At 38.0% G+C, this 16391-nt stretch overlaps 2 protein-coding genes across 3 annotated transcripts in view; one reads left to right on the top strand and one right to left on the bottom strand.

Annotated features, from left to right (window-relative positions):
* LOC108745782 (proline dehydrogenase 1, mitochondrial) overlaps positions 1 to 10004 on the top strand; it is a 17889-nt gene extending 7885 nt beyond the window's left edge. Inside the window, exons 2-12 of one of the 2 annotated variants that reach the window (XM_018482127.1) lie at positions 4663 to 4871; positions 5267 to 5448; positions 6598 to 6675; positions 6827 to 6891; positions 6973 to 7154; positions 7240 to 7414; positions 7499 to 7609; positions 7706 to 7837; positions 7904 to 8103; positions 8212 to 8300; positions 8391 to 10004. In XM_018482127.1, the coding sequence (XP_018337629.1) occupies positions 4663 to 4871; positions 5267 to 5448; positions 6598 to 6675; positions 6827 to 6891; positions 6973 to 7154; positions 7240 to 7414; positions 7499 to 7609; positions 7706 to 7837; positions 7904 to 8103; positions 8212 to 8300; positions 8391 to 8596 (1629 nt within the window). In that variant the 3' untranslated portion in view covers positions 8597 to 10004. The remainder of the gene's footprint in view (positions 1 to 4662; positions 4872 to 5266; positions 5449 to 6597; positions 6676 to 6826; positions 6892 to 6972; positions 7155 to 7239; positions 7415 to 7498; positions 7610 to 7705; positions 7838 to 7903; positions 8104 to 8211; positions 8301 to 8390) is intronic. The other variant, XM_018482129.1, reaches the window with a different exon arrangement.
* Positions 10005 to 16104: 6100 nt separating this feature from the next.
* LOC108745791 (UNC93-like protein) overlaps positions 16105 to 16391 on the bottom strand; it is an 8516-nt gene continuing 8229 nt past the window's right edge. Inside the window, exon 8 of the mRNA XM_018482148.1 lies at positions 16105 to 16330. Coding sequence (XP_018337650.1) covers positions 16110 to 16330 — 221 coding nt within the window. The 3' untranslated portion in view covers positions 16105 to 16109. The remainder of the gene's footprint in view (positions 16331 to 16391) is intronic.

The raw sequence follows: 16391 nt of genomic DNA on the forward strand, positions 1-16391 counted from the left end.
ATTTTTTTTCCAAACTCAACTGGACGACAGCTGGACGAGCAAATAGACAGATAGATAGGAATATCGCCTACGAATCGGTATTTTTTCCCTTCGACCTTCTTCGGCTAGTACGTCTGTTTTAGAAAAGTGTTCACACACTCTTGACACAGCCGGCTTTCGATCAGTCCTGATATGTACATGTGCGTCTTTAAGGTTACTCAAACTTGAGATTAGGAACGCCTCAAGACTGGTCTATGTCGATTACGCAGGATTCGTCCCACACATGTGCGCAGGAGATGTGCTGAGCGATCGGTACAAGGACACGCGAAAGTAATTCCAAGGTTGTCCAGTTCGTCTGGCGCCTCCTTGTTCGATCAAGATCGAATGGACGAATGGATTGGCTTTCAACGAGTCCAGCGAGTTCATCAACACGGTTCTATTAAATCCTTCATCTAAATTCCCGACTCTCTCCCTCTCTCTCTCTCTCTCTCGACTCTACTGACGTTCCTTTCTTTTTTTTCTTCTAACTGTAATTCTAAAGCTATAGCGTAGGATTCCATGTTAGTGAGCATATAATCTAATCGAAGAAAATGACAGAAAGTTATGATACGTTCATAACTGTCCCGAATTTCCGCGGATGCTCATTTAAACAATTAAAAAATATGTAAAAAATTAGACTCAGTCTCGAATTGCCAAACAAATCATCCTTAGTTCTCTTATACTTTTGTTCTAATAATCAGATGGTATACTTGGAATTCGAAGTTGTTAATAGGAAATAACTGTGTTTTTTTTTAATCTTTGTTGCAAAATTCTCACATTTTTTTTACATTATAATGGCAGAAGGATGAAGTTTCGAATGTTACTATCCGCTAAGTTTTAATGCATCTGTCCGACTTTTATCTTATTTTTAGCAGAAAAATGAAGAAGAGAGTTTTTACTTACGATGAAAATGTGCTTGAATTTAAATTAATTTAAAACTGACTAAAGTACTTAAATTCAAAAGTAGTGCTTAAATTTTTAAAATATAATGAACTTTAACTAGAAGTCCGCAGTTTATACATTATTATTAGCAATATAATCCGCAATTAATATTTCTATTAAAAATTCGAGAATCATTGTACATTATTAGAGGCTTGGCTTAAATAGTTAGCAAAAGTTTAAAAATAGACGACCTTATCAACGTTCATCGACATTTCCGAAATAAATCGCTATTAGCGGCGTTATTTTGAGTATATACGTCATCTCTGTCGCAAATTTTCCTTACCTTTTATTCACAGACTTATAATAACGAAACTATCGTTCTACAAGATGTCCCATCCTGTCATTGGTCTATCTTTCGATCTGATCGACATCAAATAACTCGCCATCTGAAATGACTCGAGTATGAAGCGCGAAAAAAAAATGAGTTCTCGATGAGTTCTCACAGCAACGATATGAGAGTGCTATTAAAAACATCAAAGGATATATTTGATTTTCGAGGTAGTTTAAGGGACCAAGAATTTTTCTAGATCGATCGTCGGCTCGAATTGCAACTCGCGTATCGTCGTGTTCTCCAGTTGCATCATCAAAGACATAAGATAATAAGTTCGACGAACCGTATTGCAGTTACCGCTGTCAAATCGTAATGACATACTTATTATACATACCATATATAATAATATATATAGGTAGTAACGCTAAATTTCTTACAGTGAAATATTATTCCAAGAAAGTGAAAATACAATCACCGTTGAGAAAAAAGTGAAAATATTTCACTTCTCGAAAAAGAGAGTGACAATTTTCGCTCTTAAAAAAACGAAGAGAGTGAAAATACAACTTTGAAAGAGGTGAAGTATTTCATTCTTTTTTCACTTTTTGTTTCGAAAGTATTTTCGAAGTTGTATTTTCACTCTCTCGGAGTGAGATTTCACTGCAAGAAATTTAGAATGACTTACCGGTCATAGTTGTACAATATTATTTTTGAACAATGTGTGGACGCGAGCTCTAGCACGAGCTGATCTTGGCACGCAAGCAGTGCACGTTCCGATTAATCTTGCACAGCTACGTAACATGACAAAGGTTGAGGTAGGTAGACTCGTAGACTTTGGGAACTCCGTTCTGCAAAATACGTATGATTTTATTTTTGTTGTTCCACCGAATGTTAAAGATAAACTAAATTATATAAAACGAGAGGTTGCTTTGCCTAAAATATCATAGCTCGATTAGCTGATGCATTCGCAATCTGCACAACTGCAAATTCTATTCGCTTTCTTTAGTGGGTGGAAGAGAGTAAGAACGTAAAGTAATCATTCATAATTACATAGCGCAGAGAATTTACAACAAGCGTGGGAAAGCCGAGCTTATCGAGCGATTTGTATAGATACACACTCTGTTTAGGCTTATCAATAAGTACACAGATATGTGCTTGACGTTGACAAACGGTGAGCTCCGAGAGACTCCGAGTTTGACAAACATAACAATGACTTAAGTGGCAACGTTAAGTACGTATACTGTCGTCTATGTAACATGTAACTATCCATCTATTTGCTTAGCACTTGAGAATCCGCATTTCCGCAGTTTGCTTTGAATTGTCACTTCGATTACGGGTAATCTGATTAATTACAATTATAGTCGCGAACACTTTGTGTCTATCGCGAATGATTAAAACTTTTTCACGTGCCGATTCTTGTTCTGCAATTTACCATAATTAAATGACAATGCAAACTTTATATCGTGCGCTTCAATAATTACAGATACGCTCTATGTATAACGTGTACGAAAAGTTTCCCAGCACAATGAAGAGAGAAGTCTTATGAATGAGACACTAAAATTAGAACCGACTTCCAGGCACGCCGTCGTTAGTTTTTACTGACTCTCGCTGCATCCCAATTTTATTTCTACGATTTCATTTGACGAAACCCGATCAGGTCGGTGAAGGAAACGATTGCAATCGACGAGCTCTTCTCCTGTCATCACAAAATTGTTTCTATTTTAACAGTCTGAATCACACTTCCTCTCACTCTCTTTCTCTTTCCCTTCGAAGCTTACGTTACGCATTTTGTTGCTCAGCTATCTCATCGAATTTATATCGTTGATTTGTATCGCGAGCATCATGTTTATCTTTATCTAGAAATTTCTCTGTTGTCGGATTGTTTGCTTCCTTCCTTAGAGAGCGACGGATTTTTCGAGGGTTGTAATTTTCTAGGAATGATTGGTAGCTGCATTTTTTTTCATGTTATTCTTCAATGTAAATATAAAAAAAAAGTAATATGTGTGCGTACGCAAAAGAAAATTCAAGCAGAAAGGCAAACAAGACCAAAGAGCAATTCGATACGTCGATGGAATAGCGCTTTGATGTTTTCGTGCTCACCGTTTTCGTATTCGCTAAAGTGTATTTGTTTGACATGCTCTCCATGATACGATCCGTGATACGATTACAAACTCGCAATGTTATGAATCACGGGGTGTAAATTATGACGGATTATTGTTTAGCGCCGGATGTCGTATTATTAGCGAGCAATTAACGTTACAGCTTTAGTTGTCATAAATACATATTCACACGACATGTTTTTATTCGCCTGTGGACTATTATGTGCCGCAACACATTTCCATTTTTAAATCTTTTACGAACCAAATTTTCTACAAACAATACTTAAATTCACACCTTAACAAATCTCGATTCCGTTATCCGTTTAGATCCTTATTCAGGATTACCATATCAAAGCTTTTTAAATTAGAACTTACAGGCCAAAAACTTTGGACTTTTTGTTTGCAATCCTAAATACATACAAAAATACGTATACGTTAATTGGTTCAAATAAAGACTAATTATTTCAACAATTATTAGTCAGTGAATAATTATTTTATATCTAATGGTATATTATATCTAATAGTACTAATTTAAAAAATTGACCAATCATTGATCATTATTTAATTCTACTTTTTTCATTTTTACGATACCTCTCAATCTGGAATAATCAATTCTCATCAGATACTCGTCGAATGAATAATTAATAAATTAATTTAAATTATCTCTGTACTTTATCGAATAAAACTTAATCAGAAGATATTTTTCCACAATAATATTTTAATATATTCAAAATGTTACAGTGCGTTTCGCACATTAATAATGTGTGCGTGTCTTTATATGTGCATAAAAATTTATGCCCTCTATCACAATTTGTATCTTTTCTTTTGAACACTGAATGCGCTTTATCCATCCCCATGCAAGCGAAAAAAAGAGAAAATTATTATGCTTTTATAAAATTACGAAAGCACAGCATTTTATTTCTAAATCATTTAAAATATATATTGAAAAATCTTATATGTTATCTTCCTTTCATATTTTATACAATTTGACTTTTTAAACTTAATGTCTTCTTAATTTTACTGTGATTTTTAACGGCAAAATGAATCGATGTATTCCCAGATCGTGCATTTCGTTTCTCAGGAGATCGATATTCGAATCAAACGTAGCCATTAAGTGCAATATAACCCAGATTTTTATTGTGCGAGGAGATGCTTACAGTAACAGTTTTCGTCTCTCCGCTCGGTTACATAATGCTCGCTCCAAAGCTGAACCTCAAACGAAGAAATAGCTGCGATATTATTTTTACATTTTTCTTCGTTCTCGCGCGTTACGTTATATTGCTAAGCTTTGTCAACAAAATGTTAACTATGTCTCATTGCTGAAATTTTGTACAGGTCATGAAAATGGCGAAGTCAGTGCTGGGTGAAAAGTTGTTCACAAAGCTCATGAAGGCCACGTTTTACGGTCACTTCGTCGCTGGCGAAGATGAGGTGCAGATTACACCTGTCTTAGATAGGCTGCGGCAATTTGGCGTCAAACCAATCCTTGATTATTCCGTCGAGGAAGACATCTCGCAGGAGGAGGCCGAGAGGCGTGAAGTCCAGTAAGTAAAATACTCTTTAAATAAGTTTTACATATTTCTGTGATCGTAACAATTACGTTGTCGCAATTATCGTGCATTGATCTTTTTTATTTTTCGTATGGCCTTACAAGAGTAGTACGTTACTCCGTGGCTCGAATCCCTTCATTAAATGGAATTTAAACCTATGCTTCGCTTTACCGTGCAGGGATATAATGGCTACAGTTTTCTATTTATACTTGCTTGTATTCGATTCTTGCGTGAATGGATTTTAATTTCCATCAGTATGTAAATGGAAAAAATTTAAGAGAGAAACGAGACATCTAAATAGAAAAAAAATAAAATAAAATACAGGCGTAGATTGTAATGGTAATAAATGCCCAAACAGTCGCTAACTATTTGGTATTCTTCCATTTCAGAGCCTCGGTGTCGGAAGCGGGCGATGAAAAGAGGGAGGGCCCGCTAAAGAAGTATCACGTGGAGAAATCGTTCGCCGATCGACGATACAAAGTGTCGTCGGCCAGGACATATTTTTATCTGAATGAAGCTTCGTGTGAGCGAAACATGGACATATTTATCAGGTGTCTGGAGGCTGTGGCGAGTGAGTCACGGATTTTACTTTGGGCTTTCTATAGCAGTTTAAAATCTTTCCTGATTCCTGAATCGACATGTTTGGCAGCGCGATATTAAGCTATACAGGATCTATCACAAACCAATTTGAATGATTTTTCGATTTGAAGCTTGAGTTTCTTGAACAAATTAAGTAGTGAAAATATTTTTTGTTATTTAATTTTAAGTGTGTAAATTGGGAATTTATTTGTTCGTTCTATCATCTTGATCCATTCTGCAATTTATCAAAAACTAGGAACGATGATTAAATTCATGAAGCAGATCGATCTTTTTCGCAATGTTCTTAAAAGGCTTCTTTTAAAGTGCCTCTTGACCTTTTTCGGACCTTATTCGAACGATGCAGTCAGCCAAACTGGTCGTGTATTTTTGCCATCCATAGAAATTGATGCTCCGATTTACCGTCAAGATAACTGCATTACTATTGTCGTACAGTTTGATTTTCATGAACATGATTATCGATCCTAATTACATGGAAATTAATATTTACTATGTGAATATTAATTTTTCGCACATTTTATTACACCCTTATTTGTGGACAATAAAATGTGCGAAAATATAAAATTAATTAATTGAATTGTGTAGTTAAATTAAAATTAAATGTAAAATTATACTTAATCGAAGTAATAAAACCTACGTCACATAACGGAAGGACTGCTTTCTAAGGAAGGGGGAAGAGGTAATTGCGTAATTACAGGGGCGCGATTCCGACGTCACGAAGTCGCGTGCAAGATCGATCGCCATTTTCAACGAATTTTCGATTTCCGTTGACGCAAAAACACTCGCCTCTTCCTGGCACCGGAATTACGTTTAGCAGTATCTATAAAACGCTATCAAATTACGTCAATACGAAAAAGAGAGAAAAATGGTACGTGTTCTCGTTATGCGACGAAACGACGATGGATTAAGTCTTTCACACCCGGCTATAAATACATATATCAATAAATAAGCACGTGCACCATTTGTGTATTTCGCCCAAATTATGTGACGTAACATATCGGACATATTAATGGACAAAAAGTTGTCACGAGTTGACTAAAGTCTAACTAAGAAATAGAGAGAAAAATAAAATCGGTATACTGTAGACTCTGAATGAAAAGTATTTCTTCATAAAATTTTACAGAAGATGAAATTCGAACTTTGCGACTGAAATATCCCTCCCAGAATATTACCACCAATATCCAAGTTGATCACCATCCTGGTAAGAAAGACATTGCTTCCCTTCCTTACCTCAAAATCTTCTCCATACATTTTTCTTTTATTCTTGTGAAGCATTTTTCTTTCTTATGAAAGAATAATTGACTTAATTGGTATTGTAGTATAATACGACGTAACAGGAGATATTTTTGCAGGTGCTTCTATGGGAATGGGCATCACAGCTGTCAAATTAACGGCGCTTGGTCGACCGCAGCTTCTGGTTAGTAATTTTATTTTTACTGCTGACTTTAGTTGTTTATTTGTAAATCTTATAACTGTAATAAAATAATTTATGCTTCAGCTACAATTGTCTGAGGTAATTATGCGTGCACGACAGTATACATCGGATGTTATCGGTGGCGAGGGTGCCGTTCTGGCTCATCATGCAAAGCTTGATGATTTTAAGAAAAAGTTCGAGGAGGCACACATCAAAGATACAGAGGTGCAAAAGTTCCTTCAAAAAATTCAATCGGATAAGGAAGGGTACGCGCGATCAAAATGAAGAATTTTAACGACGTTTTAATACAGAATAGTATTGCAAACACAATGGATATTTTTGTCCACGCAGTGTGATTCACCTCTTCCCGTGGAGCGGTATTCTAGACGAAAATTATGAACTGAGCGAAACGTTCCAAGTACCTGATATTAAGACGGGCAAAATGGTTAGGCTAATGTCGCAACTCACGTCCAAGGAAGAAGAAATGTTTAGGAACATGATCAGGCGTCTAAACAGTATCGTCACGGTAGGTGTTAAGCAATAAAACTTTTCTATCAGTTTTGAGATTCTTGATCGACGTCATAAATGAATAAATCATTCTTTTTTACAGGTAGCTGACAATCTGGATGTTCGTATCATGATAGATGCGGAGCAGACGTATTTCCAACCGGCCATTTCTCGCCTGACGTTAGAGATGATGCGCAAATACAATACGAAAAAGGTAACTTCCTAATGTTCTCAGAGGATCGCGACGTTATCACTTAGCTACTTTTCAGTGAATGATATTCTTACCGCCAAATATCGGTCTACTTCTTAGGCTGTGGTATTCAACACTTACCAGACGTATCTACAAGACGCGTATAATGAGGTGAAAACGGATCTCGAACAGGCAGAACGTCAAAACTTTTATTTCGGTGCTAAACTTGTACGCGGCGCGTACATTGAACAGGTTTGTGAACACTTTTCGAATAAATTTCACTGACCTACGCGGAAATATCGAAGAGTTTTTATTCAGGAACGGGCAAGAGCAGCAGCTATGGGTTATCCAGACCCCACTAACCCAACGTTTGAGGCGACGACCGAGTCCTACCATAAGACGCTCATGGAATGCTTGAGGCGGATGAAACAGTATAAGGACAAGGGAGAAGATCCCAAGAAAATCGGTATTATGGTCGCCTCGCACAACGAAGACACTGTGCGTTTCGCGATCGAGAAGTGAGTATCGATTACGATTTATATTTTATCTGTATTCTCTACGAAAGAATGAATATATGTATATTTATTATACATATATATATGAAATAATCTTTTTACGTTTTTTAGGATGAAAGAAATCGGAATTTCGCCAGAGGATAAAGTCATATGTTTTGGTCAATTACTAGGAATGTGCGATTACATAACATTTCCATTAGGTATGGAACAATTCTTTAAGTTGAAATATTTTTCTATAATATAAGATGAGATATGTATGCATATGGATCAATATTGAATAAAATTTCTAGGTCAATCCGGTTATTCTGCATATAAATACATCCCGTACGGACCGGTTAAGGAAGTATTGCCGTACTTGTCACGACGCGCACAAGAGAACAGGGGCATACTGAAGAAGATCAAAAAGGAGAAACGCTTGCTACTGAATGAAATCACGAGACGTATAGTGCGCGGCAAGCTCTTTTACAAACCCAAGGGCAATTATACTCCAGTTTGAGCAGTCGATCCGTTTAGTTGCACACAAACAGAATTTTAAGTATCAAATTTAAGTAGTGGTTGTAAATTATCGAGGACTCTCCTGAAAGAGCTTGAGGCGAACTCTTTTGATTGAAGTAACTTGACGGACCTGTTACTGTGGTACTCGGAAGAAAGAGAGGGGGGGGGGAGGGATAGGGGCGTCGTGTACGCATCCACGTGCATGAATGTGAATGCAAGACTTGAGAATATACGCAGTGTTATCTGTTACGTAAAAATCGCCTTAGTGTTGTATTATCGAATGTACTGATGCTCAAAACTGCTTATAAGTAAAGCTATAGTATGTACTCGTTTTTTCATCGTTATTAAACAGGATGCCAGTGATAGTGCTATAATTTAGTTTCGAGAACATGTTTTCAAAAAGATTGAGCAAAGAGAATCCAAAACTAATCAACTCTTTCCAAAAAATGGCTTTAGTGTATAAAATAACGATGATTTCTTTAACGATAGTTTGTATATTTTTTGTGCACAGTATTAAGAAATCAACCGTATCAGTGGCTTTTTCGCAACAATGATGACGAAAATTGGAAGAAACCTTATCTTGGTTTTTTAGCATATTTGTGTTTCCCAAGTTTTACAATTTTTTTGAGAATCTCGTCGAATATTTTTCATGTGTATATAATACACGCGCGTATCAATTATTTATGATTCGTGTTCTTCTAAATGTATTATTGTCCATAGTATTGGTAAAAAGGAGAGATAAGAAAAAAAATGCATTGCACATAAATCCGGATGTAATTGTATAATTTGCTACCATCTTGATGATTAACGCTCACGGTGAACATGGTAGAACATGTTTAGAACATTCGCGATATATGTAGTTATTAAGAAGGAACAGATAGTAATTATATCGCGTGCGCTTCCATTAAAAGCGTATAACATTGCCGATGAGCATTTTAATATAGTCCGCGGAATAATAGTGAAATGGTTCATGTCTGAAAAAGAGAAAAGATAAATATCACACAAAAATGGCTTTTTTCTTCTTTATTTGTGTTTAAAAATAACACGCGTGTTATATATACGAAAAGATAGTTTTCTTAGAAATGCGACGAGATAACAGGGTGAAAGTATAATAAGATTCAGAAGCATCTTAGCTAGAGACATGCGGATTTTCGATTGTTGGATAGTATGAAAAGGAAGAGAAGGAAAGAAAGGGAAACAGAGTTCTTCGTAGTGCACGCGTATCAAGTCGCGATATAAAAGTGATTTTGGGCTGACAAGAGACGATAATGAAAGCCGGAGAGATCTGCGAGAAACACGATATTTCTTTTGTGATACGTTAATAGTTGTAGTTAAGCCACATATATATGTACAAGAGATATTAGTCCCACTTTGCTTCAGCCTAAAATTGCTTCTCGCGTTACACAGAATAATCGGTAAGAAAAGCGACACTGTTGAAAGAACACCGCAAATGCTGTTATAAAAAAAGAAAATCTATGCACTCCGTCATTATTGTTTCTTTTCAAGGAAGAAAATAAAGGAGGATAGATTTTTTTATTTAGAAACAATAAATTCATACCGTGATTTAAATAAGAGTTTTAAATATTAACAATCCTTTTCTCATCCGTCATGAGAGAGATTACACTTTGAAAAAAGGAATTATTGGAGATTAAACGATGATCTGATTTATGAAAGAAAGAATTGCGTCCAGTTTCATAATTCAGCGTTACTCGTCCTTGTCAAGAAGTAATTCGCAATTTCGAATATTACGATCTGCAATCAACGATCAGCAAGTTACGATATAATTTAGTCTGTAAGATTGTACAAGCGTTTCCTAGGAAGTTTCGTAGCGTATTCTGATATTCTTAGGCCAGTATTTCCTTTATACTCGCGACGACTTAATAATGTATTCCTCCAGTCGATACTATCAGTTTAATACTAGTATTATTATTATTATTATTATTAGGCGTTAGGAACTCGAAAGCTCATTGCCGCAAATACCAAATCCCGCCACTGTTCCCGTCCCTGAGCCAGATCCCTCCATTTGTGACCCTCGTACCCCATTTCGTTAAGGTCCATTCTAATATTTTCTTCCCATCTACGTCTTGGTCTACCCAATGGTCTCTTCCCATCCGGTTTACCAATTAGTACTTTATATGCAATTCGATTCTCATCCATACGCGCCGCGTGACCTGCCCATCTTAATCGACGCGATTTTATGACATTAATAATATCCGGACTATTATATAATTGATGTAATTCTGCGTTGTGTAATTTTCTCCATTCGCCCGTTTCCTCATCGCGTTTTGCCCCGATGATTTTTCGAAGTACTTTATTTTCGAAAGCCCTAAATCTTTTCTCGTCTTGTAATGTAAGTGACCACGCTTCGCTGCCATAAAGGACTACCGGTAAAATAATCGTTCTGTAAATTCTAATTTTTAAGCGCCTAGACAATATCCGCGAACCGAGTAGTTTCTTAACCGAATAGAAGCACGCATTCCCCAAATTAATTCTTCTCTTGAGCTCTTCTCTTATTTCATTAGTTTGGTTTAAAATCGATCCTAAATACTTAAAATTGCTAACCCGTTCAAAAATTTTATCACAGACGACCAGGTTTCCGTTATTATGAATATTCTGAATTCTATCAGTGACCATATATTTAGTTTTTTCAACGTTTATTTGCAGCCCCAGTTCTTTCGTTTTATCTAATAGAATTTTAGCGTTATTTATTAGTGTTTCTTTATTATCTCCCAACAAAGCAATATCGTCCGCATATGTTAATATTTGTGTTGTACCGTTCAACTGCAAACCATCATTACTCTTCTGCATTTCTTTAATAGCATATTCCAATACTAGATTAAACAGAAGAGGTGACAATGCATCCCCCTGTTTTAATCCGCTATGAATATAATATAATACTAGTATTATCCTTTTTTTTTTCTTTTTTTTTTTCGAACTCGCAGATCGTCATCAGACTATACTCATTTTGTTTTTCTGGGCGATCTGTTTGGTAATGCAGTCATTTATGATCTCCTATCTTTTTCCTGTATACATTATACGAGAGCGTTACGTTTATATAGTATGTGTGTATGTAGCCTACATTTATACACGACTGTAATAATTCAAACGAGATACGTTTGCGTAGGATATTTACTCGCTTCATAGAGACGCACTGCGTGCGCGACATTGATCGATTCGCGAGAGGAAAGAAAGGGAAAGGACGGAAGGGTTATAAAGCGAGTCTAAAAATTTTGCTGTGAGTTATATGTTAAATGCAATTGCTTGGAAAAAAAAGAAAAGGAAAGAGAGAAATATGGTCGATGAAGAAATAAATAAAGGGGCATTGTTACAAGTTATACGGGCTAATAGCTAAAATGTTTCCATGTGTCTATGTGATATACTGGATGTCCATTGCGTGCGTGTGTGAGTGTGTGTGCGTGTGTATTTCTAAACGTTATACATTGATAAATTCAGTTAAAATCCAAGGCTTTCTTCAAAGTCGACTACTCGTGCCCTGTCACGCGAGAACGCGAGCTTCTACTCGCATTCCCGTTAAGACATAAGACAATAACTTAGATAGACAATGTTAACGTGTGTATATGTATGTATGTATGTATGTGTATATACATACATACGTATATAGTATAATAGATGTGTGATTTCTGTCACTTGCATTTATGTCTTATTGGAAATTGGAAGAGAGTGAAGTGCAAGATGCATCCTGGAGATGTGGAGGCGTTTATCGGAAATCGATGAAGAATCGTCACGATATTTTCAAATACTCTAATTTGAGTAAAACTCGGCGTTTTACTGCCAAAACGTTCGAGATATGGTAATGAGATTGATCCATCGCTGTCCTTTTTAGTCAAATATTTCAATACTTTTGCGTTCTAAGACTTGGAGGTGATTTCGCCGATCTTTTTCTTTTTTTTCATTTTATTCTTTGACGATCGTTCTCTCTTTTTTTGAAGACGTGCAATCTTTTCTTTTTATTCAATCGACGCTTATGAGCTAGTTTGCAGAGCTCCTAACGAGCTGTTTGAAATTTATATATCATTAAGTTAACGTTCGTTCGAGGAAGATCGACGAAATCTTAGTCTCAGTAGCAATTAGCTTTTAGTGTATTTAGTTTATGAAGTACAAAAATGAATGGAGAACCAACGATCTCTACGATGAAAGTAATTCCAAGAATATATTAAATATAATTGAAAAGAGGGAATATAAAAAGAAATGCGTGCGATTTTACGAGTAGGAATAGTCGAGCGTGTTTGCTTTCCCTTGGGAACGTTCGTAGGCAGGCGGGTGATCTCGGGAACGGCGATTTTACGCGTCGCACACAAAAGTGAATTAAAGCGTCGATCGATATAAAATAAGATAATATTTATTATTTCATGAAATACAGATAATATATGCCTTTCCCCAATGCCACACTGACGATATACATTCCTTGCTCCGCGCCTCGCTAGGACACTGAACGTTCTTTTCCGCTTCCCTTTTCTCCCTCCCTCGAACCTTTTTTTCTCGCCCTGCGGGCAATCGGCTACGATTTCGAACCGATAGTGAGCAAGTTTATTGCTGAGTAAAACGTATTAGAGAATTTATCTGCACGAGCGTTTTTGCGTCCTAGCGGTTTTTTTTTTTCTCTCCTTTCACACCTCCATAGAACCTCGCTTCTTCCTTCTCTTTTTATCCAATCGCCGTCCTGCGATCCTTACTGTCGGTCAAGCGTAATACGATTAACTCGAACATCGGAAAACATGTATGTGGCGCATAAAAAACGTTTACTGTAAAATGGTAGTAATGGTAATCAGTTTGTATCGACGGAAACAGCGGTCCCGGAATATCCCGAAAGTATACAATGATGAAATAGTGTTGCAATCCTGATTCGTATAAAATTATGAAACTAATTGTAATTACATTTTCGGTTCAAAATTACATTATATAAATCGGATGGTAAAATGCGATGTGAATTATGAAACGAAAAATAGTTGGATGAAGCTCATGAAGAATTATTATACTTCTTTCAATATGTGTTAAGGGATCTTGAAATTATTGTAATTTCACAGTAAAAACAAAATTATTCCGCGATACGAGTCGTTATGTACTGAAAAAAAAAAAAGATTTAATAATAGCTATCAAATATCGAGTGAAATAATTCTACTTAAATATTCGGTTAATATAATAAAAAATAATTTTATTTTTTCTTAGATATTTAATTTAAGTATTACCAAACGTAACAACTGTTAATACTAAATATATATCTAGAAAAATAAAATTATTTTTATTTATATTAATCTAACATTAGATTAAAATTATTTAGTAGCTATTTTTCAGTTTTTCTTTTTCAGTTCTTTTACAAACAGTATGTTACGTCCGTGGAAAGAAAATGAAAACCAGGCTCCATTTCCGCCGGATGATGTATGTCAGTGATATGTTATCCCCATCGTAATATCATTCTAATTTAACATTCGACTCGCCTACACTTGTAACATTAAACGAGATAACACTTATTAATTTCCCTTAAACTTTACGCGATTACAGTTTCGCAGTTTGCTTAGCTTCTAAGATTCGTAACAAAAATGTCAACTGACGGTCTGCGAACCGGGAGATGATCACGATTGCGTCTAATACAATCAAGGAAGATGTCCTAAATGTCTAAGTGTTTTGGCGATCATATTTCCGCGATTCGCCCCATGAATGGCCGCATCCTCGTCATTTTTTATCTACGGAAAATTAACGGAGGTCGCCCATGTAAGTCTAATCGAGGGAAGATCTCTTTATCGTCACATGCGACTCTCATCTCAAACGAATTACAATCATAAAAAATTTTTTACCCAAATTGTCATGATATTTAAGTCGTTAAAGGCGTTTACAGACTCGCTTCTAGGCGTCGATTTCTCTTCAACTTTGACACCAGTCGCGAATCACTTTGGCGGTTGCGCTCGTCATTTCAAATATGATCGGTATACAAAAGGACAGGAATTGTTTTTCACTCAAAATCAATTGATGCACCCGCAAGGCTCGTATACGAGCATCTACGATAGATAGGGAGGTGTGTGTATGCTGGGTACGTATATGTATATACACATATGTATGTGTGTGTGTGTGTGTGTGTGTGTGTGTGCATATATATATTTACATATATTGGGAATCTCTCACGCGGGGCGACTATACCTTGTGCAGCTTGGTTTGAAAGACATCAGGTACATCTCGACGTTTCGTTACGTCAAACGGTGATTCGTTCGAGTGATACAAAACGGTACGCTCGATATTAGAATACGACGTATGTAGATTTACGTACGTGTGTATGTACGTATATTCGCGTGCCGTTTTCCCGCTCTTCAGTCGTGTGCATCGATCGCACCGTAGCGGAAAAGCGTATATGTGTACATAAATGTATATGTATAAGTACATACGTGTGTATGCATATATAGTCTGTATACACAGCCGTTCCATCCAACTTCGGAAGAGCGATCCTCATTAATCGCGGCTCGAACGCGCCTCGAGAGAGCTTTAAAGCGACCGATCGATCGTTGCTGTTGTCCTCGCTCCGAATTCGCGAGAGAGCGAGAGAGACGGAAAGAGACAGAACTCTCTCCCGAGAGTCGAGCGCTAAATAGGACACTGCGATAGCTAGTAATGCTTATAAGCTCTGCGCTTATACGAGATATATCACGTCGAGGCTGCACGCTATCAGTGCATTATACTGGATTACACGCTCTCTGCGACTACTTCGAATCTTCAGTCGCAAGAGCAAGCTCGAAAGAAGAGTCTCTCTCTCTCTCTCTCTCTCTCTCTCTCTCTCTCTCTCTCTCTCTCTCTCTCTCTCCTTCCGCGTCAAGGCTACGAAATTGTATAAAGTTTTACTTTGAAAACAGAAAGAGAGAGAGAGAGAGAGAGATTTCACCCTCGACGCATTACCCAAAGCGTACGTATCGCATGTTGGAGCGTAATTGCACTCGCGGCTACCATACACGCGGAATGGCACGATGACGCTTGGGAAGCAGCGCGTTCGCGAGAGGATGCCTTCCTCACGAGAGCGTGAAGATCGAAGAGCGCTCCTTCGATCCTTCCGCAGTTTCGGTGGCGCTCCTGCGACGTTCTGGTTCCGCGATCAGCAGCACCGGGTTCTTCGGCGGACTGTTATTATCATCGCTGTCGTCGGGCAGGCCGTAGTCGGTGCGGCAGGCGAACGCAACGCTGTTCGCCCTACGTCGCGTCTTGACCTTTAACGTCGCGCTGCTAGACTGCGTCTGATGATGCTGTTGCTGCTGCTGCTGCTGCTGCTGTTGTTGCGGCGGCTGTTGCTGCTGTTGCTGCTGCTGCTGCTGCTGCTGCTGCTGTTGCTGCGGTTCCTGCGTCGTCAGGCCGCTACTCCTGCGGCTACCGCGTCTCGGTATCCCGGTCCACGATCTCATTCGGGCCGCGGTGCTGGATGGAACGGCTCGTTCTCAGTCACCCCGGTGTCTAATTTCGGTCGTCGTCGCCGTCTCAACACTGGTGGACCCGCGCTCGCTCGCGGTCGAGTCGCCTGGTCATAAGGGCGCCAGCGTCTTGCCGCGGCGGGCGAGACGGCTTTCCAGCCATAGGTACGGCACCACTGCCAGCACCAGGGTCACGGCGAGGCCCAGCACGCGATAACGGGTGCACACCGCGCCGTGCAGACTGAGGGCGAGGGTCAAGCCGAGCCAACGCCAGAAGAGCGACGTGGACAGCGGTCCTTGCCACGCATTCGGATACAGACCCATCACCAACGCTGAAAAAGTCAAAGATTTGAGAAATCTCTTCTTCGATTGCCCCCCCCCCCTCTCGCTTTT

This window comes from Trachymyrmex septentrionalis, unplaced genomic scaffold (genome assembly GCF_001594115.1).
Source record: "Trachymyrmex septentrionalis isolate Tsep2-gDNA-1 unplaced genomic scaffold, Tsep1.0 scaffold148, whole genome shotgun sequence".
In the NCBI taxonomy this organism is placed as follows: Eukaryota; Metazoa; Arthropoda; class Insecta; order Hymenoptera; family Formicidae; genus Trachymyrmex; species Trachymyrmex septentrionalis.